The sequence below is a fragment of the Xyrauchen texanus genome, chromosome 45 (assembly GCF_025860055.1).
Source record: "Xyrauchen texanus isolate HMW12.3.18 chromosome 45, RBS_HiC_50CHRs, whole genome shotgun sequence".
NCBI lineage: Eukaryota > Metazoa > Chordata > Actinopteri > Cypriniformes > Catostomidae > Xyrauchen > Xyrauchen texanus.
Window position 1 is genome coordinate 5,294,384 of NC_068320.1, and position 19,456 is coordinate 5,313,839.

At 37.0% G+C, this 19,456-nt stretch overlaps 1 protein-coding gene across 2 annotated transcripts; it reads right to left on the bottom strand.

Annotated features, from left to right (window-relative positions):
• Positions 1-8,269: 8,269 nt before the first annotated feature.
• LOC127637460 (mucin-5AC-like) lies at positions 8,270-17,971 on the bottom strand. Of its 2 annotated transcripts, XM_052118540.1 has the most exons (16): positions 17,840-17,971; positions 17,282-17,364; positions 13,743-14,167; positions 13,431-13,492; positions 13,055-13,212; positions 12,367-12,770; positions 12,050-12,111; positions 11,666-11,823; positions 11,020-11,387; positions 10,705-10,766; positions 10,324-10,481; positions 9,977-10,042; positions 9,735-9,946; positions 9,415-9,476; positions 9,025-9,191; positions 8,270-8,894 (listed from the first exon to the last, which is right to left on the bottom strand). In XM_052118540.1, the coding sequence occupies exons 2-16, from the start codon at positions 17,340-17,342 to the stop codon at positions 8,806-8,808; spliced, it is 2,514 nt and encodes an 837-aa protein (XP_051974500.1). In that variant the 5' UTR covers positions 17,343-17,364; positions 17,840-17,971; the 3' UTR covers positions 8,270-8,805. The 2 variants fall into 2 exon arrangements, with proteins under 2 accessions (XP_051974500.1, XP_051974499.1); XM_052118539.1 differs by having other exon boundaries at positions 9,735-10,042.
• Positions 17,972-19,456: the final 1,485 nt, after the last annotated feature.

Genomic DNA, 19,456 nt, shown 5'->3' on the forward strand with positions numbered 1-19,456 from the left:
AGAATAGATACAATGGGGGAAGTTAGCAATTTGGTGATTCTCATGTGGCCCCTGAGTGAGCTGTCTCACTATACATATTCTTGACTCTCTGAAGAAGTTGGTCGTCTTTTTTTATTTGTTTCTTTTTGTGTTGATTCGGCCTAGCGGCTGGAGTTTGTTTTGCGGAATAACACTCCTTCGGGACAGTTGTGGATGAATTTTCACATTGTGCCCATGCCTCTTGTGGAATTTTCACATTGTGCCCATGCCTCTTGTGGTCTGGAGTTTGTTTTGTGGAGTATTTTTGCAGGACATTGGAAGGATTAGGATTAGGATATCCGTGGCACTCACAAACAGCCGGCTCACTAAACATTTGTTTGACTGTCCGAGAAAGCTGAAAGGCCCATTTTTTTGTAATTTTTTTTTGCTGGTTCCGCTAGAGGCTGGAGTTGGTTTTGTGGAGGAACACACCTTCAAAACAGTTCTGAGAATGAATCTACACATTCTTTGTTTTTATTATGCCTATTGGCTTGAGTTTGTTTTACAGAGTATTTTCTGTTATGTATTTCTGTCTCACAAAATTTGTATTGAAACATTGGACTTGAGCAATGTCAAGTCAAGTGGTTTTTATTGTTGTTGTTCAACCATATACAGTACATAGCAAAAGGAGACAACGTTCATACAACGTGCTACATAAAACAACATAGGACAAACACAGAACCACATGATACTACACAGACTGAATAACATTCCTACATAAAGTGCACATGCAACGTGTGAAAAAGTACGGGACAGTACAATAATTGCTAAAAGTAACAGGACAATAGGCACAGTGAGAGACAGTGCATCGCCAACTAGTACACATTTGTAATAGAGTAGTGCAAAAAGATGACACTTTCTAAAAATGCCAAATGCAAACATAACATACTATGAAATAGTGTTCTATGGACATAGCAGTTGAGGTAGCAGTATAAAGTGACAATGAATTAAGTAAAACTCTGGACATGTGCAAAATTTGGATGATGTACGTGTGTGTGTGTGTGTGTGTGTGTGTGTGTGTGTGTGTGTGTGTGTGTGTGTGTGTGTGTGTGTGTGTGTGTGTGTGTGTGTGTGTGTGTGTGTGTGTGTGTGTGTGTGTGTCAGTCCAGTCTCTGACTCTGAGGAGTCTGATGACTTTGGAGAAGAAGCTATTATACAGTCTGGCCGGGAGGGCCCGAATGCTTTTCTCAGCCTTCGAAAAAGTAGAGACGCTGCTGGGCTTTCTTGGTAATAGAGCTGGCGTTGAGGGACCAGGTGAGGTTCTCCGCCAGGTGAACTCCAAGGAATTTGGTGCTCTTGACGATCTGTACAGAGGAGCCATCGATGTTCAGTGGAGAGTAGTCACTCTGTGCTCTCCTAAAGTCAACAACCATCTCTTTTGTTTTGTCCACAATCAGAGACAGATTGTTGGCTCTACACCAGTCCGTTAGCCGCTGCACCTCCTCTCTGTATGCTGACTCGTCATTCTTGCTGATGAGACCCACCACGGTAATGTCATCGGCGAACTTAATGATGTGGTTTGAGCGGTGCATTGCTGCAAAGTCGGGAGTCTGCAGAGTGAACAGCAGTGGACTGAGCACACAGCCCTTGTTCTCAGTGTGGTGGTGGAGATGCTGTTCCTGATCTGGACTGACTGAGGTCTCCCAGTCAGGAAGTCCAGGATCCAGTTGCAGAGGGAGGTGTCCAGGCCCAGTAGGTTCAGCTTTCCAATCAGGTGCTGAGGAATTATCGTGTTGAATGCTGAGCTTTTTATCTAAAGCAAAACACAGAGAACCTGGCACAGCGCATAGACAAAAACATTCCTACATGCAAAAACTGACACAGGAAACAGGGAAACCAAGGGCTAAAATACACAAGGGAACGAGGAACACCTGGAGAAACAATCAGGGAATGAGAAATAATCAAGGATAACCAATCAAGGAATAAAACTACAAAGGACTACAAAACTAACAGGAAAGAGGAACTAAACAAGTATTTCAACATAAAAGTACAAAAACAAAAGACAAAAGGGAATATGACAGATGTATTAGGGGTCAGGGTGGGAGGGGGAGGGGTAATAATTGGGTTAAGATTGATTCTGTGTATATATGTTTTGTTTTACGGTGTTCAATTACGTGAATCAATAAACAATTGTTAATCTGAAAAAAAGTGACATATTTGATACAATAAAGTCACACCCCCTGTGTCTCTCACTCCAAATTAAAGCGCACCTCACAGGAAAATGTATGTTTTAATGAATTTAGATTTACATATTAACATTTAATATATTAGACCTATATATTGAGATATTATCAAATGGGTTATTTGAGAGATCAGGGAACCTTGTATCTTTTGAGCAGCACATAAAAAAATCAGCAGGTATTTTTTTCTTTTTGTGTAAATCTTAATATGTTTCATACATTCATAATGATCTCTTCATCTTCACCTGAGACATAAATCACACTGGAATGTCTTACAAGAAGTAAATGAATGCAGCTGACTCTATACTTCACGCATAGAATGTCCGTGACAAACATCACTCATTCATGTGCATGCGCTACAAAGTTAAGCAAGAATGCAGGATCAAACTGTTGAGTAAACAGAATGTTTATAGCGAGCATCTTGAGATCGCTGAACCTGATTTAAACTGGGTTGTCTCTGTCTGGTTTTGTCAACCTGAAACTTACTCTGAGTTTGTTCAACTATGGGTAACAGGCCTCAGGGCTGAGAACATAATAGACAAGACAGTGGAAGAAAACAGCACAACACAATATACCAAGAGTATAACAAGAATAATATAACAGGTTGGTATTTTTACCATGTTTCTAAAAAGATTTATTTTGTTTGCACTTGTTTTTTTTATTTAATGCGTGGTGCCTAGAAAGTTTTGAAATGCTGAACTGCAATATAACTGCAACCACAATGCAATGCTGTTAAGTTTTGTACGTTTTGGAAAAAGTTTTGTTTGCTGGGAACCCATAAGCCTTTTCTGATAATGTAAATGACTCTCAAGACTATTTCAAGATTTCAACATTGTCTTCATGTTATCATGATGTGATGAGTTTCAGAAGTGCATAGAAATTACAGCATGAGGGAATAAAAGTCCAAATGATAAAATGATAAAAAAAAAAAAAAACATTACATTTTTGAGGAATTGTTGCCACTGACAGACCGCCAATGTATATAAAACAAAACTACTGTTCACACTTTGTGTGAAGTTCGCCAGTGAATGAATAAAGTCCTAATTTAAAATCCTGAAGGAACATTCTCCAAGAAAAATTCTAATAGAGAGGTGTCCGAAGCCTGAGAACAAGTACCTGATACATTTATTTGATGTTATTAAGGGTGAATTATGCTCAACAAATGACTTTAGGGGGTTGAATATTTTTGACATGACATTTGTGGAGATACTGTTATTTTCTATTTAAAAATGTGGGTAAACTGAACTCTTTGTTCTTAAATTCACTCAAATGTGTATTAAAAAGTTACTTTGACTGTTTACTGAGGTTGTAGTTGATTAATTGAATATATTGCTGGTCAGGGGGGTTGAATACATTTGATTACAACTGTAGTTGGAAGTTCAGGAAAAAAGGCTCAAGTGGAATGTGAGATAAATGAGTGCCAGATAAAATCAGAACAGCAGTGATATTGTCACGATTCACTGTTGTCTGCCCTGTGTTTCTCCCGTCATCTGTTCCCAGACTACACTTCCCATAATTCCCTGCTCTCATCTCTGCCAGCTGTCCTTTATTGTCCTCACTTGTGTTTCATTTAGTCATTATCCTTTGTGTATTTAAAGCCCTGTTTATTGTATGTCACAATTCACTGTTGTCTGCCCTGTGTTTCTCCCCTGTCATCTGTCATCTGTTCCCGGACTACACTTCCCATAATTCCCTGCTCTCAAATACATGCAACAACTGACCACAAATGATACAAACAACAGGGCTTTAAATACACAAAGGATAATGACTAAATGAAACAAAGGTGAGGACAATGAAGGACAGCTGAAAGAGATGAGAGCAGGGAATTATGGGAAGTGTAGTCCGGGAACAGATGACAGTGGAGAAACACAGGCAGACAACAGTGAATCGTGACAGATATTAAAAGCCATGCAATTTATTAATGGTGCTAAGAAAGTTTGTGTGGAAATACAAATAGAAAATATAGCTGCGAGCAGCGATGGCGGGCCCAAGCCGGTGGCACCGCCACCCCCGTGCCTTTAGGGTCGCTGTGCACGATGGGCAATAACGTAACCTCGCTTTGACCGTCGAGAAGACGTGTGCTGTAGAGCTCGCATTAGCGTGGGCTCTGCAAAAGTTCGCATGGAGGGCACATATCAACCACAAAGTATGCGTGAGCACCCTTCCGATACCTAAAATGAAAAATGAGACACCCTACGGTCTCATGGAGTTAATGGACACACGAAATAAGTACACAAGACTGAAAATTCATATGAAGTGTGCCATTTGAGACAGGGACAGTGCCTAGGACCGTGAACCACAATAGTCACATCTATGAGGTAATTCAAATGTAGAATAATTTTTGATGTCATAGGTCAATATCTTTTGCAGCACTTAAACGTGTTAATCCAGAAGGCCAGTATTTATCCGGAGGTCTCTGTTCAGGTTTATTAATGTAATTATAATTTACACACTGCTGAAGTTTCATCGAGATCAGTTAATGTATGCAGAAGTTATAACACACTTCCTTGCTTTTATGCTGCCTTTATGTGCTTTTTGGAGCTTCAAAGTTCATTTGCAATGTGTTCCACATTCAAACCAAAATATCTGACTTTCTGTTGGTCTGTTTGTTCACTTGAGACATAAGAGGGTGATTTAAAAGCATTTTGAAAGTGACACACTCCCTTCTGCCAGTTGGTGGCGCTATAAGTTTGTCTCACAATAGTCACATCCATGTGACACACTGCTGAAGTTTCATCGAGATCAGTTAATGTATGCAGAAGTTATAACACACTTCCTTGCTTTTATGCTGCCTTTATGTGCTTTTTGGAGCTTCAAAGTTCATTTGCAATGTGTTCCACATTCAAACCAAAATATCTGATTTTCTGTTGGTCTGTTTGTTCACTTGAGACATAAGAGGGTGATTTCAAAGCATTTTGAAAGTGACACACTTCCTTCTGCCAGTTGGTGGCGCTATAACTTTGACTCACAGTAGTCACATCCATGCGACCGGCCTCTTCCCGCAAACACACTGCTGAAGTTTCATCGAGATCAGTTAATGTATGCAGAAGTTATAACACACTCCCTTCTTTTATGTTACTTTTGATGTGCTTTTGGAGCTTCAAAGTTAATTTTAAATGTGTTCCACATTCAAACCAAAATATCTGATTTTCTGTTGGTCTGTTTGTTCACTTGAGACATAAGAGGGTGATTTCAAAGCATTTTGAAAGTGACACACTTCCTTCTGCCAGTTGGTGGCGCTATAACTTTGACTCACAGTAGTCACATCCATGCGACCGGCCTCTTCCCGCAAACACACTGCTGAAGTTTCATCGAGATCAGTTAATGTATGCAGAAGTTATAACACACTCCCTTCTTTTATGTTACTTTTGATGTGCTTTTTGGAGCTTCAAAGTTAATTTGAAATGTGTTCCACATTCAAACCAAAATATCTGACTTTCTGTTGGTCTGAGCTAATGACTGTAAATTAGAAAGTTGTTCGGCCCGACGAGATCTAGAAGTGTTCGAGTTTCATATTATTACATACAAGCATGTTTGATATATGGACAAGTGTTTGAATCCCATTCCAGGTGTCGCTGTCGAGCCCCTGCCACGCTCGGTACCAGATTCAGCCCGGCCCTGATGGCCGCGGGTTCTGGCCTGTGTGCAAAGTTTCAAGAGTTTTCGAGCATGTTAAGGGCCCCAAAAGTCCCAGAAACCTTGAAAAACAATCAAACAATCAAAAAGCAAATCTAAACCCAACAGAGAACCCCCCTCCCTCCCCACACACACACACACACACACACAAAAAAAATTTGGCAGGCCCATTCTGTCTGTCAGACAGAGAGACACTGAGAGAAAAAACACAGAAAGGGAGGAGGATTGGTCACTCAGAAAGAGAAAAATTTTAATAAATCCACATTCAAACCACAATATCTGACTTTCTGTTGGTCGGAGCTAATGACTGTAAATTAGAAAGTTGTTCGGCTCGACGAGAACAATATACACGCCAAGTTTTGTAACTGTAGATAGAACTAACTAAGTTATAACACACTTCATGTGTCCTTTTTAGTCATAAATCAATTTCCTCGCCACGGCCAAACCGTTTGAGATATCAAAAATCCGTCCGAATGTAGCATCCTCAATGTCTTGACTTCATGCCGACCGAGTTTGGTGGCGATTGGATTCATTCTCTAGGCGGAAAATATATAATTCCAGAGCACGTGTTTCCAAACAACCCATAATAGCCGACTTACTGTTGGGCTGGCGTAAAACTTAGAGCACGAAAGTTGTTCGGCCCGACGAGACCTACAAGTGTACCGAGTTTCATATCATTACATGCAAGCATGTTTGATATATGGACAAGTGTTCGAATCCCATTCCAGGGGCGCTGTCGAGCCCCCTGCCACGCTCAGGTACCATCTTCGGTCCGACCCTGATGGCCGCGGGTTCCGACCCGTGTGCAAAGTTTCAAGAGTTTTCGAGCACGTTAAGGGCCCCAAAACCTTGAAAAACAAAAAATAAAAGCATTTTCACTCCTCAGCAAAATCAGCACCCTCCCCCAGACACAGAGAGACGTAGGGTCAGTGAGAGAGGGAGAGAAAATTCTCCAAAACATCCACATTCAAACCACAATATCTGACTTTCTGTTGGTCTGAGCTAATGACTGTAAATTAGAAAGTTGTCCGGCTCGATGAGAACAATATAATTCCTGAGTTTTGTGACTGTGGGTCAAAGTGTAAAGCAACCCCCACTTTTGTCAAAAGGTGGCGCTACTGAGCCCCTGCACCACGCCCGTTTCTGAAACTTTGCACATGTGTACTGGCTAATAAATGTGATGTGTCTGTCGAGTTTCATGCAATTTCAAGTATGCTAAGAGTCTCAAAAGCATCAAAAAAGAATATTCGAGTTTGAAGCGTTGCGCGGCGACAGTATCGAAGATATCAATAATCCTTTCACATGTCTACATCTGCCGTGTGTTTACATTATACACCTAAAGTTTTAAGTAAATCGGGTAAAAATAAGTGGGTGATTTCAAAGCATTTTGAAAGTGACACACTTCCTTCTGCCAGTTGGTGGCGCTATAACTTTGACTGACAATAGTCACATCCATGCGATCGGCTTCTTCCAGCGATCACGCTGCTGCGGTTTCATGGAGATCAATTAATGTATGCAGAAGTTATAACACACTTCCTGTTTCTCTTTTCGCGCCATCATTTCGTTTCCTCGCCACGGCCAAACCGTTAGAGATATCAAAAATCTGCCGGCAATTTTTCATGCTCAATGTGTTGACATCATGCTGACCGAGTTTGGTGGCGATTGGTGGAATTCTCTGGGAGGAGTATTCCAAATTCCATTGCGTGCGTTTTTCAAACAACCCTAAATAGACGGTTTCTTGTTGGTCTGGGGTAAAAAGTAAAAGTATGAAGGATATATGAAACGATGAGATCTATACGTGCACCGAGTTTCATATTATTACATGCAAGCGTGTTTGAGTTATAGACCAAGTTTTCGGACCCTGTTCCAGGGGGCGCTGTCGAGCCCCCCTGCCACGCCCGGGTACCAGCTTCAGCCCGGCCCTGACAGCCGCGGGTTCTGACCCGTGTGCAAAGTTTCAAGAGTTTTTGAGCACGTTAAGAGCCCCAAAAGTGCCCCAATAGTCGTAAAAAAAAAAATTATAATAATAATAATAATCCTAACGAAAACAATAGGGTCCTACGCACTTTGTGCTTGGGCCCTAATGATAAGCTTGTCCAAGAACACAATGAAAGTCCATTGAGTGAGTGGTGTAGACAATGAATCCTGTCACCACAAGGAGCAGTTTAAATAAATGGTCAAGCGGGTTATTCTTGACATTTTTCAACATTTTGCTGATATTCAATATATTAGTATTGATGTATTTGCTCTGAAATATCTTTTAGGGTATTTTTTTTTTTAATTCAGAGAAAACATCAATTCAACTAATCAGCTGCTGATGCCAACAGATTAAATATGCGTAAATGCAAGAATACAGTAATAAAGGCATAATTTCTTATCTTTGTTTTCACTAAATGTTTGCACACATTTCTTTACTAAATGAACATGAGGAAACATGATATTTAACCTTTTTTTTTATTTATATATAAATCAATATAACACATATTAATAAACAGCATTATTTACTTACAGTACATGTATTTTTTTACTAAAATATTGTAGTACATGGAATATGCCAGCGATCCCAATTTTGTCTTGACAAAAAGTTTGGAAGCATTCACGAGTGAAATGCCTCGAACACAGCTGTGACCTTATTCCTCCTTTCTCCACATCCAATAAAGGCAAAACAAGCTATTATATTTTGATAAATAAATATGAAGATCAATACTTTCTTTCTTTGGAATGCCATGTATGGATAAATAGTTCAAAAATAAGGCCAGAAATGTGCATTAAGAAAGGAAGTTTCAATTTCACATTGACTTTAAATAAGCAGTAAATATCATATTTTCAATCCATTTACAATCTTGCATAACAAAGCCAGTTATAAATTGTAGCATAGAAACTAAAAGATCAAAGATGACATGATCGTCTTGTATTGGTACGTTTAAATGAGTAAATGTGATTTGTTTGTTTCTTTGTGTGAATGTGATGCTTAGAGGTGCATTACAGCTGACAATAGAAATGATGTGAGGGTCATCCACAAAGCTGTGAGCATACTGGCCAAGACTGGAGACCTGGAAGCTGTATGAAAAGCAAAAATATTACAAATCCTGACTTAGCATAATTACTGTATTTATTTTCAGTGCTGTGGAAACAGTCATACTTTTAAAGAAATCATTACATGATGAAATATGTATAAATGTATACTAACAACTGTTCCCTGAAGAGTCTGTAACGTTGATGGAGTTAACATCAATTGTGAAGGTGAAATTTCCATCTTTAACTGCCTGAACAAGAGTTCTTGCCACTAGAGTCACATTAGGGATAGTGCCATTATTGTTAAATTCAAGGACACTATCTGTCACAACGGAGCCGCTCCTGAGAAGAAACAATCATGATGAAATACAGTCAAATAATTAGCAAATGTAAAATGGAATAAAACAATTGAATCAATTGTTGAGTTGATTTATAACATAAATCAAAAGACAATTCAAACAAGAAAACAATAAACCAATTTAAACATTGTGCATAAATCAATTTGTTATGATGAAACATAAACAGTGTGTGATATTTGTTTGTTTGTGTTTCATGCACTGTTTACCTGAATAGCTGAATAACCATGCGAACAAAGTTTTGAAAGCGGGCCTTGTAAACTTTGAAAAACTATAATAGATAATAAATAAACAGTCATATATACACAATATGTAAAGAAAGAGAGAGAGAGAGACAGAGAAAGAAAGAGAGAGAGAGAGAGAGTAGTCATTCAGTCAAAGTAAAGCAAGATCTTATCAAGCTTTTCATCCTGAACATGTAGAAATATTATAAGTGTATAATATCAATTGTTTTTTTTTTTTAAATAGATGCAGAGTATTACAAATATTAGGATAAGTATAACCATTAGACAATGGATAAAAATATTACCTCAGTGGTGATGCGATCTTTCAGCTTAATGGTTTCAGGATCGTTCAAATTTGAGTAGACAGCATTGAATGTTTCACTAATGCTGAAAATTACATTAAACTTTGTAACAGGTGCAGTTGTGGTGCTAATAGTAGATGCAGTTGTGATGCTGCTGTTATTTGGAGATGCAGATGTGATGTTGGTGTTATTTGGAGATGCAGATGTGATGTTGGTGTTATTTGGAGATGCAGTTGTGATGTTGCTGTTATTTGGAGATGCAGTTGTGATGCTGCTAGTGAATGTTGTAGTTGAGGTCACATTCTGGGTTACTATTTAGTGAACAATTGCAGGAAAAAGGAACACAGTTCATTGTCAATAAACAAATATTATAATTATTATTTTTATGAACATTATTATTTGAAATAACATAAACAATCACAATGTATCGTAATATAAATTCGCCTTGAGTTGTGTTTAAATTTTTTTTACATTTTGAAATGAAACGGCCTGAACCACAGATAATTGCTGTGCTTAATTGTGCACGATCACTACATTAGAGAACAAAATGAATACATTCAAAGTTACTGTAAATCTGCAACCACATACTGACCAGCAAGTTCTGTAATATTGATGGAGTTCGTATCAACTGTAAAGTTGAAACTTCCATTTGTAGCTGCCTGAACTAAGGTGTTTCTCACATCTGACACATTAGGGATAGTGCCATTGTTGTTAAATTCAAGGACACTATCTGTCACAACGGAGCCGCTCCTGAGAAGAAACAATCATGATGAAATACAGTCAAATAATTAGCAAATGTAAAATGGAATAAAACAATTGAATCAATTGTTGAGTTGATTTATAACATAAATCAAAAGACAATTCAAACAAGAAAACAATAAACCAATTTAAACATTGTGCATAAATCAATCTGTTATGATGAAAAGTAAACAGTGTGTGATATTTGTTTGTTTGTGTTTCATGCACTGTTTACCTGAATCGCAGAATAACCATGCGAGCAAAGTTTTGAAAGCGGGTCTTGTAAACTTTGAAAAACTATAATAGATAATAAATAAACAGTCATATATACACAATATGTAAAGAAAGAGAGAGAGAGAGACAGAGAGAAAGAAAGAGAGAGAGAGAGAGTAGTCATTCAGTCAAAGTAAAGCAAGTTCTTATCAAGCTTTTCATCCTGAACATGTAGAAATATTATAAGTGTATAATATCAATATATTTTTTAAATAGATGCAGAGTATTACAAATATTAGGATAAGTATAACCATTAGACATTGGATAAAAATATTACCCCAGTGGTGATGCGATCTTTCAGCTTTATGGTTTCAGGATCATTCAAATTTGAGTAGACAGCAATGAATGTTTCACTAATGCTGAAACTTAAATTAAACTTTGTAACAGGTGCAGTTGTGGTGCTAATAGTAGATGCAGTTGTGATGCTGCTGTTATTTGGAGATGCAGTTGTGATGCTGCTGTTATTTGGAGATGCAGTTGTGATGTTGGTGTTGTTTGGAGATGCAGTTGTGTTGCTGCTGTTATTTGGAGATGCAGTTGTGATGTTGGTGTTGTTTGGAGATGCAGTTGTGATGTTGGTGTTGTTTGGAGATGCAGTTGTGATGCTGCTAGTGAATGTTGTAGTTGAGGTCACATTCTGAGTTACTGTTTTGTGTAGAATTACAGGAAAAAGGGACATAGTACATTGTCAGTGATATAAAAAAATATTATAATTATTATTATGAACATTATATGAATTAACATAAACAATCACAATGTATCGTTATATACATTCGCCTTGAGTTGAGTTAAAAAAAAAAAAATTGTGAAATGAAACGGCCTGAACCACAGATAATTGATGTGCTTAATTGTGCAAGATCACTACATTAGAGAACAAAATGAATACATTCAAATTTACTGTAAATCTGCAACCACATACTGACCAGCAAGTTCTGTAATATTGATGGAGTTTGTGTCAACTGTGAAGTTGAAACTTCCATTTGTAGCTGCCTGAACTAAGGTGTTTCTCACTTCTGACACATTAGGGATAGTGCCATTGTTGCTAAATTCAAGGACACTATCTGTCACAATGGAGCCGCTCCTGAGAAGAAACAATCATGATGAAACACAGTCAAATAATTAGCAAATGTAAAATGGAATAAAACAATTGAATCAATTGTGGAGTTGACTTATAACATAACAAATCAAATGACTATTCAAACAAGAAAACAATAAACCAATTTAAACATTATGCATAAATCAATCTGTTATGATAAAAAGTAAACAGTGTGTGATATTTTTTTGTTTGTGTTTCATGCACTGTTTACCTGAATCGCAGAATAACCATGCGAGCAAAGTTTTGAAAGCGGGTCTTGTAAACTTTGAAAAACTATAATAGATAATAAATAAACAGTCATATATACACAATATGTAAAGAAAGAGAGAGAGAGACAGAGAGAAAGAAAGAGAGAGAGAGAGAGAGTAGTCATTCAGTCAAAGTAAAGCAAGTTCTTATCAAGCTTTTCATCCTGAACATGTAGAAATATTATAAGTGTATAATATCAATTGTTTTTTTTTAAATAGATGCACAGCATTACAAATATTAGGATAAGTATAACCATTAGACAGTGGATAAAAATATTACCCCAGTGGTGATGCGATCTTTCAGCTTTATGGTTTCAGGATCGTTCAAATTTGAGTAGATGGCAATGAATGTTTCACTAATGCTGAAACTTAAATTAAACTTTGTAACAGGTGGAGTTGAAGTGGTGGTGCTAATAGTAGATGCAGTTGTGATGCTGCTGTTATTTGGAGATGCATTTGTGATGCTGCTGTTATTTGGAGATGCAGTTGTGTTGCTGCTGTTATTTGGAGATGCAGTTGTGATGTTGGTGTTGTTTGGAGATGCAGTTGTGATGTTGGTGTTATTTGGAGATGCAGTTGTGATGTTGGTGTTGTTTGGAGATGCAGTTGTGATGTTGGTGTTGTTTGGAGATGCAGTTGTGATGCTGCTAGTGAATGTTGTAGTTGAGGTCACATTCTGAGTTACTGTTTTATGTAGAATTACAGGAAAAAGGGACACAGTACATTGTCAGTGATATTAAAAAAAATATTATAATTATTATTATGAACATTATATGAATTAACATAAACGATCACAATGTATCGTTATATACATTGGCCTTGAGTTGAGTTAAAAAATAAATAAAAAATTGTGAAATGAAACGGCCTGAACCACAGATAATTGCTGTGCTTAATTGTGCACGATCACTACATTAGAGAACAAAATGAATACATTCAAAGTTACTGTAAATCTGCAACCACATACTGACCAGCAAGTTCTGTAATATTGATGGAGTTTGTGTCAACTGTGAAGTTGAAACTTCCATTTGTAGCTGCCTGAACTAAGGTGTTTGTCACATCTGACACATTAGGGATAGTGCCATTGTTGTTAAATTCAAGGACACTATCTGTCACAACGGAGCCGCTCCTGAGAAGAAACAATCATGATGAAATACAGTCAAATAATTAGCAAATGTAAAATGGAATAAAACAATTGAATCAATTGTGGAGTTGACTTATAACATAACAAATCAAATGACTATTCAAACAAGAAAACAATTTAAAAATGATGCATAAATCAATCTGTTATGATGAAAAGTAAACAGTGTGTGATATTTTTTTGTTTGTGTTTCATGCACTGTTTACCTGAATCGCAGAATAACCATGCGAACAAAGTTTTGAAAGCGGGTCTGGTAAACTTTGAAAAACTATAATAGATAATAAATAAACAGTCATATATACACAATATGTAAAGAAAGAGAGAGAGAGAGACAGAGAGAAAGAAAGAGAGAGAGAGTAGTCATTCAGTCAAAGTAAAGCAAGTTCTTATCAAGCTTTTCATCCTGAACATGTAGAAATATTATAAGTGTATAATATCAATATTTTTTTTTAAATAGACGCAGAGTATTACAAATATTAGGATAAGTCTAACCATTAGACAATGGATAAAAATATTACCCCAGTGGTGATGCGATCTTTCAGCTTTATGGTTTCAGGATCATTCAAATTTGAGTAGACAGCAATGAATGTCTCACTAATGCTGAAAATTAGATTAAACTTTGTAACAGGTGCAGTTGTGGTGCTAATAGTAGATGCAGTTGAAGTGGTGGTGCTAATAGTAGATGCAGTTGTGATGTTGCCGTTATTCGGAGATGTAGTTGTGATGTTGCTGTTATTCGGAGATGTAGTTGTGATGTTGCTGTTATTTGGAGATGCAGTTGTGATGTTGCTGTTATTCGGAGATGCAGTTGTGATGTTGCTGTTATTCGGAGATGCAGTTGTGATGTTGCTGTTATTCGGAGATGCAGTTGTGAGGTTGCTGTTATTCGGAGATGCAGTTGTGAGGTTGCTGCTGTTAGTAAAGTCTGTTGTATTCTGAGTTGCTGTACAGAGTAAAATTACAGGGAAAAGGGAGATAGTACATTGTCAAATATAAAAATGTCATTTATATCAATTAACATTAAAAATCACTATGCATCATTCAATATGTTTGTTTTAAGTTTAGATGACTCTCACCACAAATATAACATTTGCAATGCTCCAAAAAGAAAAAAGACTCATGAATGCTTTGTTTTTCCTCACTCAGGGTCATCACGCACACGGTTGAGCACTCAATCTTTCACAGTTCGACACATTTGACACGTGCCCATTACAAGAAAAAGAGTGTTGTATTTCTATCTATTAGAACGGCTGTGAATACAGGCAGAGTACCGCAGGTAATCACAGCAATACAGCACAATTGCAAGTGTGATATTGCTTTTATACAACAGGACAAGGAACAAATAAATTAATACAGTAAGTAGGGGACTGTCATAAAAAAAGCTCATGTAGAACTACTTAAGCCACGAATTTAGCTAGTTTAAAATATGCACCCAAGCATCCTTTACTTATGAAAAAATTACACTTTAGACCTAGTAACAAAAGGCTGTTTCTAACAAGTTATTGGAAAAACAAGGATGCTTGTTTGTGTGTGTGTGAGAGAGCGTCCTTGGCGGCCTGTCTTCCTAGCCCGGCGACTCATCTAATCGGCCCGGGGTTCCGAGGAGCGGGTCCGGTGGCACATCAACTCATCCAAACCCTCCCAGCTCCTGGGTGTGCGAGGCTGCTAGTGTGTGTGCACACATGTAGATTTGAAGCTGGCTACCTGAGAAGAGGTGCGCTCTGCATTTTAAAGACAGCAGTGATGAAGCATTATTCACATAATGTGTGCTTCATTCACCGCTGTCATCCCATCGTGAGCCTGGCTGAAGGACGGCCCTAAGAGGTGGGGCGATGATGATGAGCCGGAGGGGCGGATCACTCCCCCGCAATATATACAGTTTTATTAGGGGTGTCAGTCATTAACATTTTTAATCACGATTATTCGCATATTTTTTGGTGGTTAATCGTAATTAATTGCAGATTTTGAAAATGCTTAAATTTGACACCATAGATACTTATTTCCTGTTAAAATGCATGTATTGCCATCTTTGGAAAGAAAACAAAAAAATATGTAACAATAAAATGCTTTATTAACATTTTCCAAACAAGGCCTAACACAGTATAAAGATAGAAAGGCATCACTTATTTAAGTAACATTAAAAAAAGTTTAATTGGGAGGTTGACTTATTGAAAGAATTAGTCCCCATATCATTCATTCATTATTTCATCCATTTAATATTATAATTTTCATAATTTTACATTTAAAATATTCTTCTCATAACATTATTTATACATTTGCTACTCCTGTGTAAATGCATTTATTCCTGCTCTGTGAAAATACAGATAATTGCCACTTCAGATGCAGCTTCTGTGCCACCTTTGCTGGGTAAAGATGGCTTTAGTTCCAATAGGTTTAGTATTCATTGCAATGGGAAGTAAATCTCTTAAACTCTCATCCTCCACAATATTAGTCTGCTGGTGGACTGAGAAAATCTGCTTTCCTACAGCAATCATGAAGCTCCGTTCAAGATTCATGTTAGAGCGTCTACGCCAGTGTCTAGCACCACTTTGAACTCCACGGCAAAAGTGGAGTGATAGTTAAGACATGGCGTATTTCTGAGGTAACTAAAATGAGCCTTTCATAGGCTGATAATATTTGATTTCTATCACAAGTCCTATCTGGGCTTGCTTTGTACATCAAAATTGTGCTAAGAGTTCCTTTCTCCATAACTAGTATTATATGTATTGTTTAATGTGTGTGTTCAAGTATTACGTTACATTATATGGAGTTGATTTACAGGAAAATGGGACACAGTAAATTGTCAGTGCTTAAAATCCTTATAATTATTTAAATTATATTTGACAATCAATATATACTTGAGGTCGGCACAGGCCTTAAAATAAAACTGGACCCGTACCCAAGACCCGTGTGTCCTGACCCTACCCAGCCCCAACGTTTCAGATTTTAAGTGGGAACCTGACACGTCCAGCATGTGTTTACACAGGAAAACAATGGAAACAGAACAGATGCATGCAAAACCGTACATGCATGTCTGTGAGTGAGAGCGATTGCGCTAAACAAGTATGTAAGCCTGTTTATTTTTTCATTAATTACAAACCTGAACCCGACTCGAAATCCGTTGGTTTCTTGGGTTCTCTGGTCTCGTCAATCCTGGGTTGGGTTGCAGAACTCTAATAAATATTGTTAAAACGCTCAAAAAATAATTTTAACTAATAGTAATCTTTAACTAAATAAAATTTAAAACTAAAAAACTCAATATTATAAGTTTTAATAAATTTATTTATTTAAAAGTTACACAATTTCATTATGCGTAAATCTTAAAAATAAGCTAAAATTGTTTTTTAAGAGTAGGTTTGCCTTGAGTTCACATGAATCTTAACCATAAATATAGCGGTTAGCAGCTCCAAAAGACTAATGCCCAATTTACTAATGTTACATTGCAGGGACATTAGGGAAAATTGGACACAGTACATTGCTAATAATAGACATCCTTTGAGAAACCAAATTAGACCTAAAATAGAGGAAATATTGCAAAAGGTTTAGCATCTTTTAAAGTTTAGTACTCTATTAATAGTAAAGGAATATGGGCATGATAGCGATCCAAATGCAGATCACACAGTTGGGAGTTTCCTCCAATGGTTGTACATTGAAACGCTACTTTTTGTCTACCTTTTTTGCCAACTTTAATTTTTGTTGTTTATCCTTATGTTTAAGTTTGTATTATTCTTCAGTGAAACTTTTTATTTTGGATCTTGGACTTTTAAGCCTTGTGCTTCTTTGAATGTATCTTTTGGTTTGAGTCTATGTACCCAACATTTTACTATAAGAACAACAAATATTTACTAAACATAATTTGACACAGAACTTGTGTTTGTTGTGTACATTGAAGCTGCCAGTTTTCCCATACTTCATTTGTTAATTTCTTCTCACTAACTTTTGTTGTTGTTTTTTAATTATTTATTTATTGCTTTAATATATCTGAAAAGTTTTGTCTTCTGAAATAGTGCAGTGTACACATAATGAAGAGGGATTTAGAACAAGTTTCATGACTCACCGATTAGAGAAAATATAGATGAGCAAATATACAGAAGACCAAAAATATTTCTCCGCTCCATTGCTGTTCTTTAGGCAATAGCCCTAAAAGTAAAAATCAAGCATATTAATAAAGTTTATAAAAAAAGTTTAAAATCAAAAACAATTAATTATAAGCAGTTTGATTAACAAAAAAAAAATCCACATGGGTGGTGAGTTTGATATCATGACTGAGAAGAATCAAGAGCTTTACAGCAACAAACAAATACAGTTATAGTTACCAAATATTAACCAGTTTAGTAAATTAACTAAATAGATTAGCAACCTTGCAAGTGCATCAACATTTTTGACATGTTGCTAAAAAAACTAATTTATTACATAACGGTCTTGTTTATTATGAATATAATCAAGTGTTGGGGTGGATAACATCAAAATAGTTATATTGGGAGCATCAAAGCAACACCTAAGATCACACTGAGTGGAAACCGAGATTAAATGAAAGCACACACTCCCAAATTTTTGCACTAAAACAAAAAGAAACAAGAAATGAAAACAAACAAACACATTTTTTTCTACTTACTTTTTAATTATCTCTTCAGTAAAGTCTAAAATCCAGGGTTAATCCAAATAGCAACCTTCTGATTCTGAAGTCTAAAGAAGGTGTCATCACAGTTATATAGTTGCCTCCAAGAGAACCTACCAGACAGGTGAGGTGACATTTAATATGAGAAACCAATGACCACATGTTTGTTTAGAAACTGGTGGAACAACTTAAAATAATAGCTTAGTTCCTGGTACATGTTGACTTGCAGGAAGAACATTTTTAACCAATTTTTATATAAAAAAGACAAAGTATAGCAAAACCTATTCACATCTTTAATATTCTATTTAACAGTTTAGGCTCCATGACTTAATAATACAGTACACATCAACTATTTTAAGTGAAATATTACATTGGATTCCCCATATTTAATGAGACACCAGTATAACAGAGTTATTAAACGACAAAATGGCCATCAAAAGAAAACAATTTACTTGACTAATAACACACTTTACATTCTAATAACTGATACATTCAAACATTGTACATTCTAGATGTGATGGATAACTGAATTGCAATAAAATACCCATTCATTTGTTTAATATCAGGCAGTTATAAGCATTGGAATTAGCTGGCTCTTTTCCTGGGAGTAATCAATATTAAGATGTTTCTTGAAGTTAGGTTAAGGTTTGGGTTAGGGTTACATTCAACAAAAATATATTACATATGAGACATTTTTTATATACTTTTGATTGATTACATTATCTTGATTGATTTAACAATTACAATCTTTATATATCCTGTTTTTTATATACACAAAGGTATGATTGAATAAGAACAGGGTGGGGAGTCACGAGTTACCAAATTGTCTTCCAGCAAAACTTGTTCCTCATAACTAAAATTCTATTCTAAAAACTATTGTACACACAGAACGTCATGTTTACTGTTGTAAACCTCCGTTTCCCAATGGAAAGAACGAGACGTTGTGTCGATTGTAGTGACACAAGGGGTCTCTTCTGAGAGCCTTGAGTACCTCTGAACTTGAGAAAAGGCCAATGTCAAATTGGCAGACAGAATTTGCATGTCCCGCCCCCGGACATACGGGTATAAAGGGGAGCGAGTGAGCATCTGTCAGACAGGTTTTCATTGAGGAGCCGAGAATAATGTTAAGGCACATTTCAGTGGTAGGGATAGTTACGTGGCAAGGGGAACACAACGTTTCGTTCCTTCCATCAGGGAACGGAGGTTACAACAGTAACACTGACTTTCCCCTTCTGTCACTCACTCGGCGTTGTGTCGGTTGTAGTGACACAAGGGGTCCAACTTCAAAACGCCATACACTGCACGTGTTACGTGACTGCCGAGCCAGGTGCAAGCAAGCTGCTGCGTGCTAGAAGCAGCTGGGTTGGTTTCACGTAACCCTCCCCAACGCCCCCAATAAAAGGTGTCACATACCGCTGTTAGGTTCCCAGTACTTTTACGGGAACAGGCGACATGACTTGTATGGGAGCCAGCCACGCCTTTTATCTCTCTATGTTCCTCGTCAAAGATTTAAAAAGCTTAAAAATCTTAACACTATAGATGCGTCTGGGAAGGCATCGTTTTCTGTTCCTATTCTTTCAGGGGGAAAAGGCATTATACATTTTTCCTTATTGG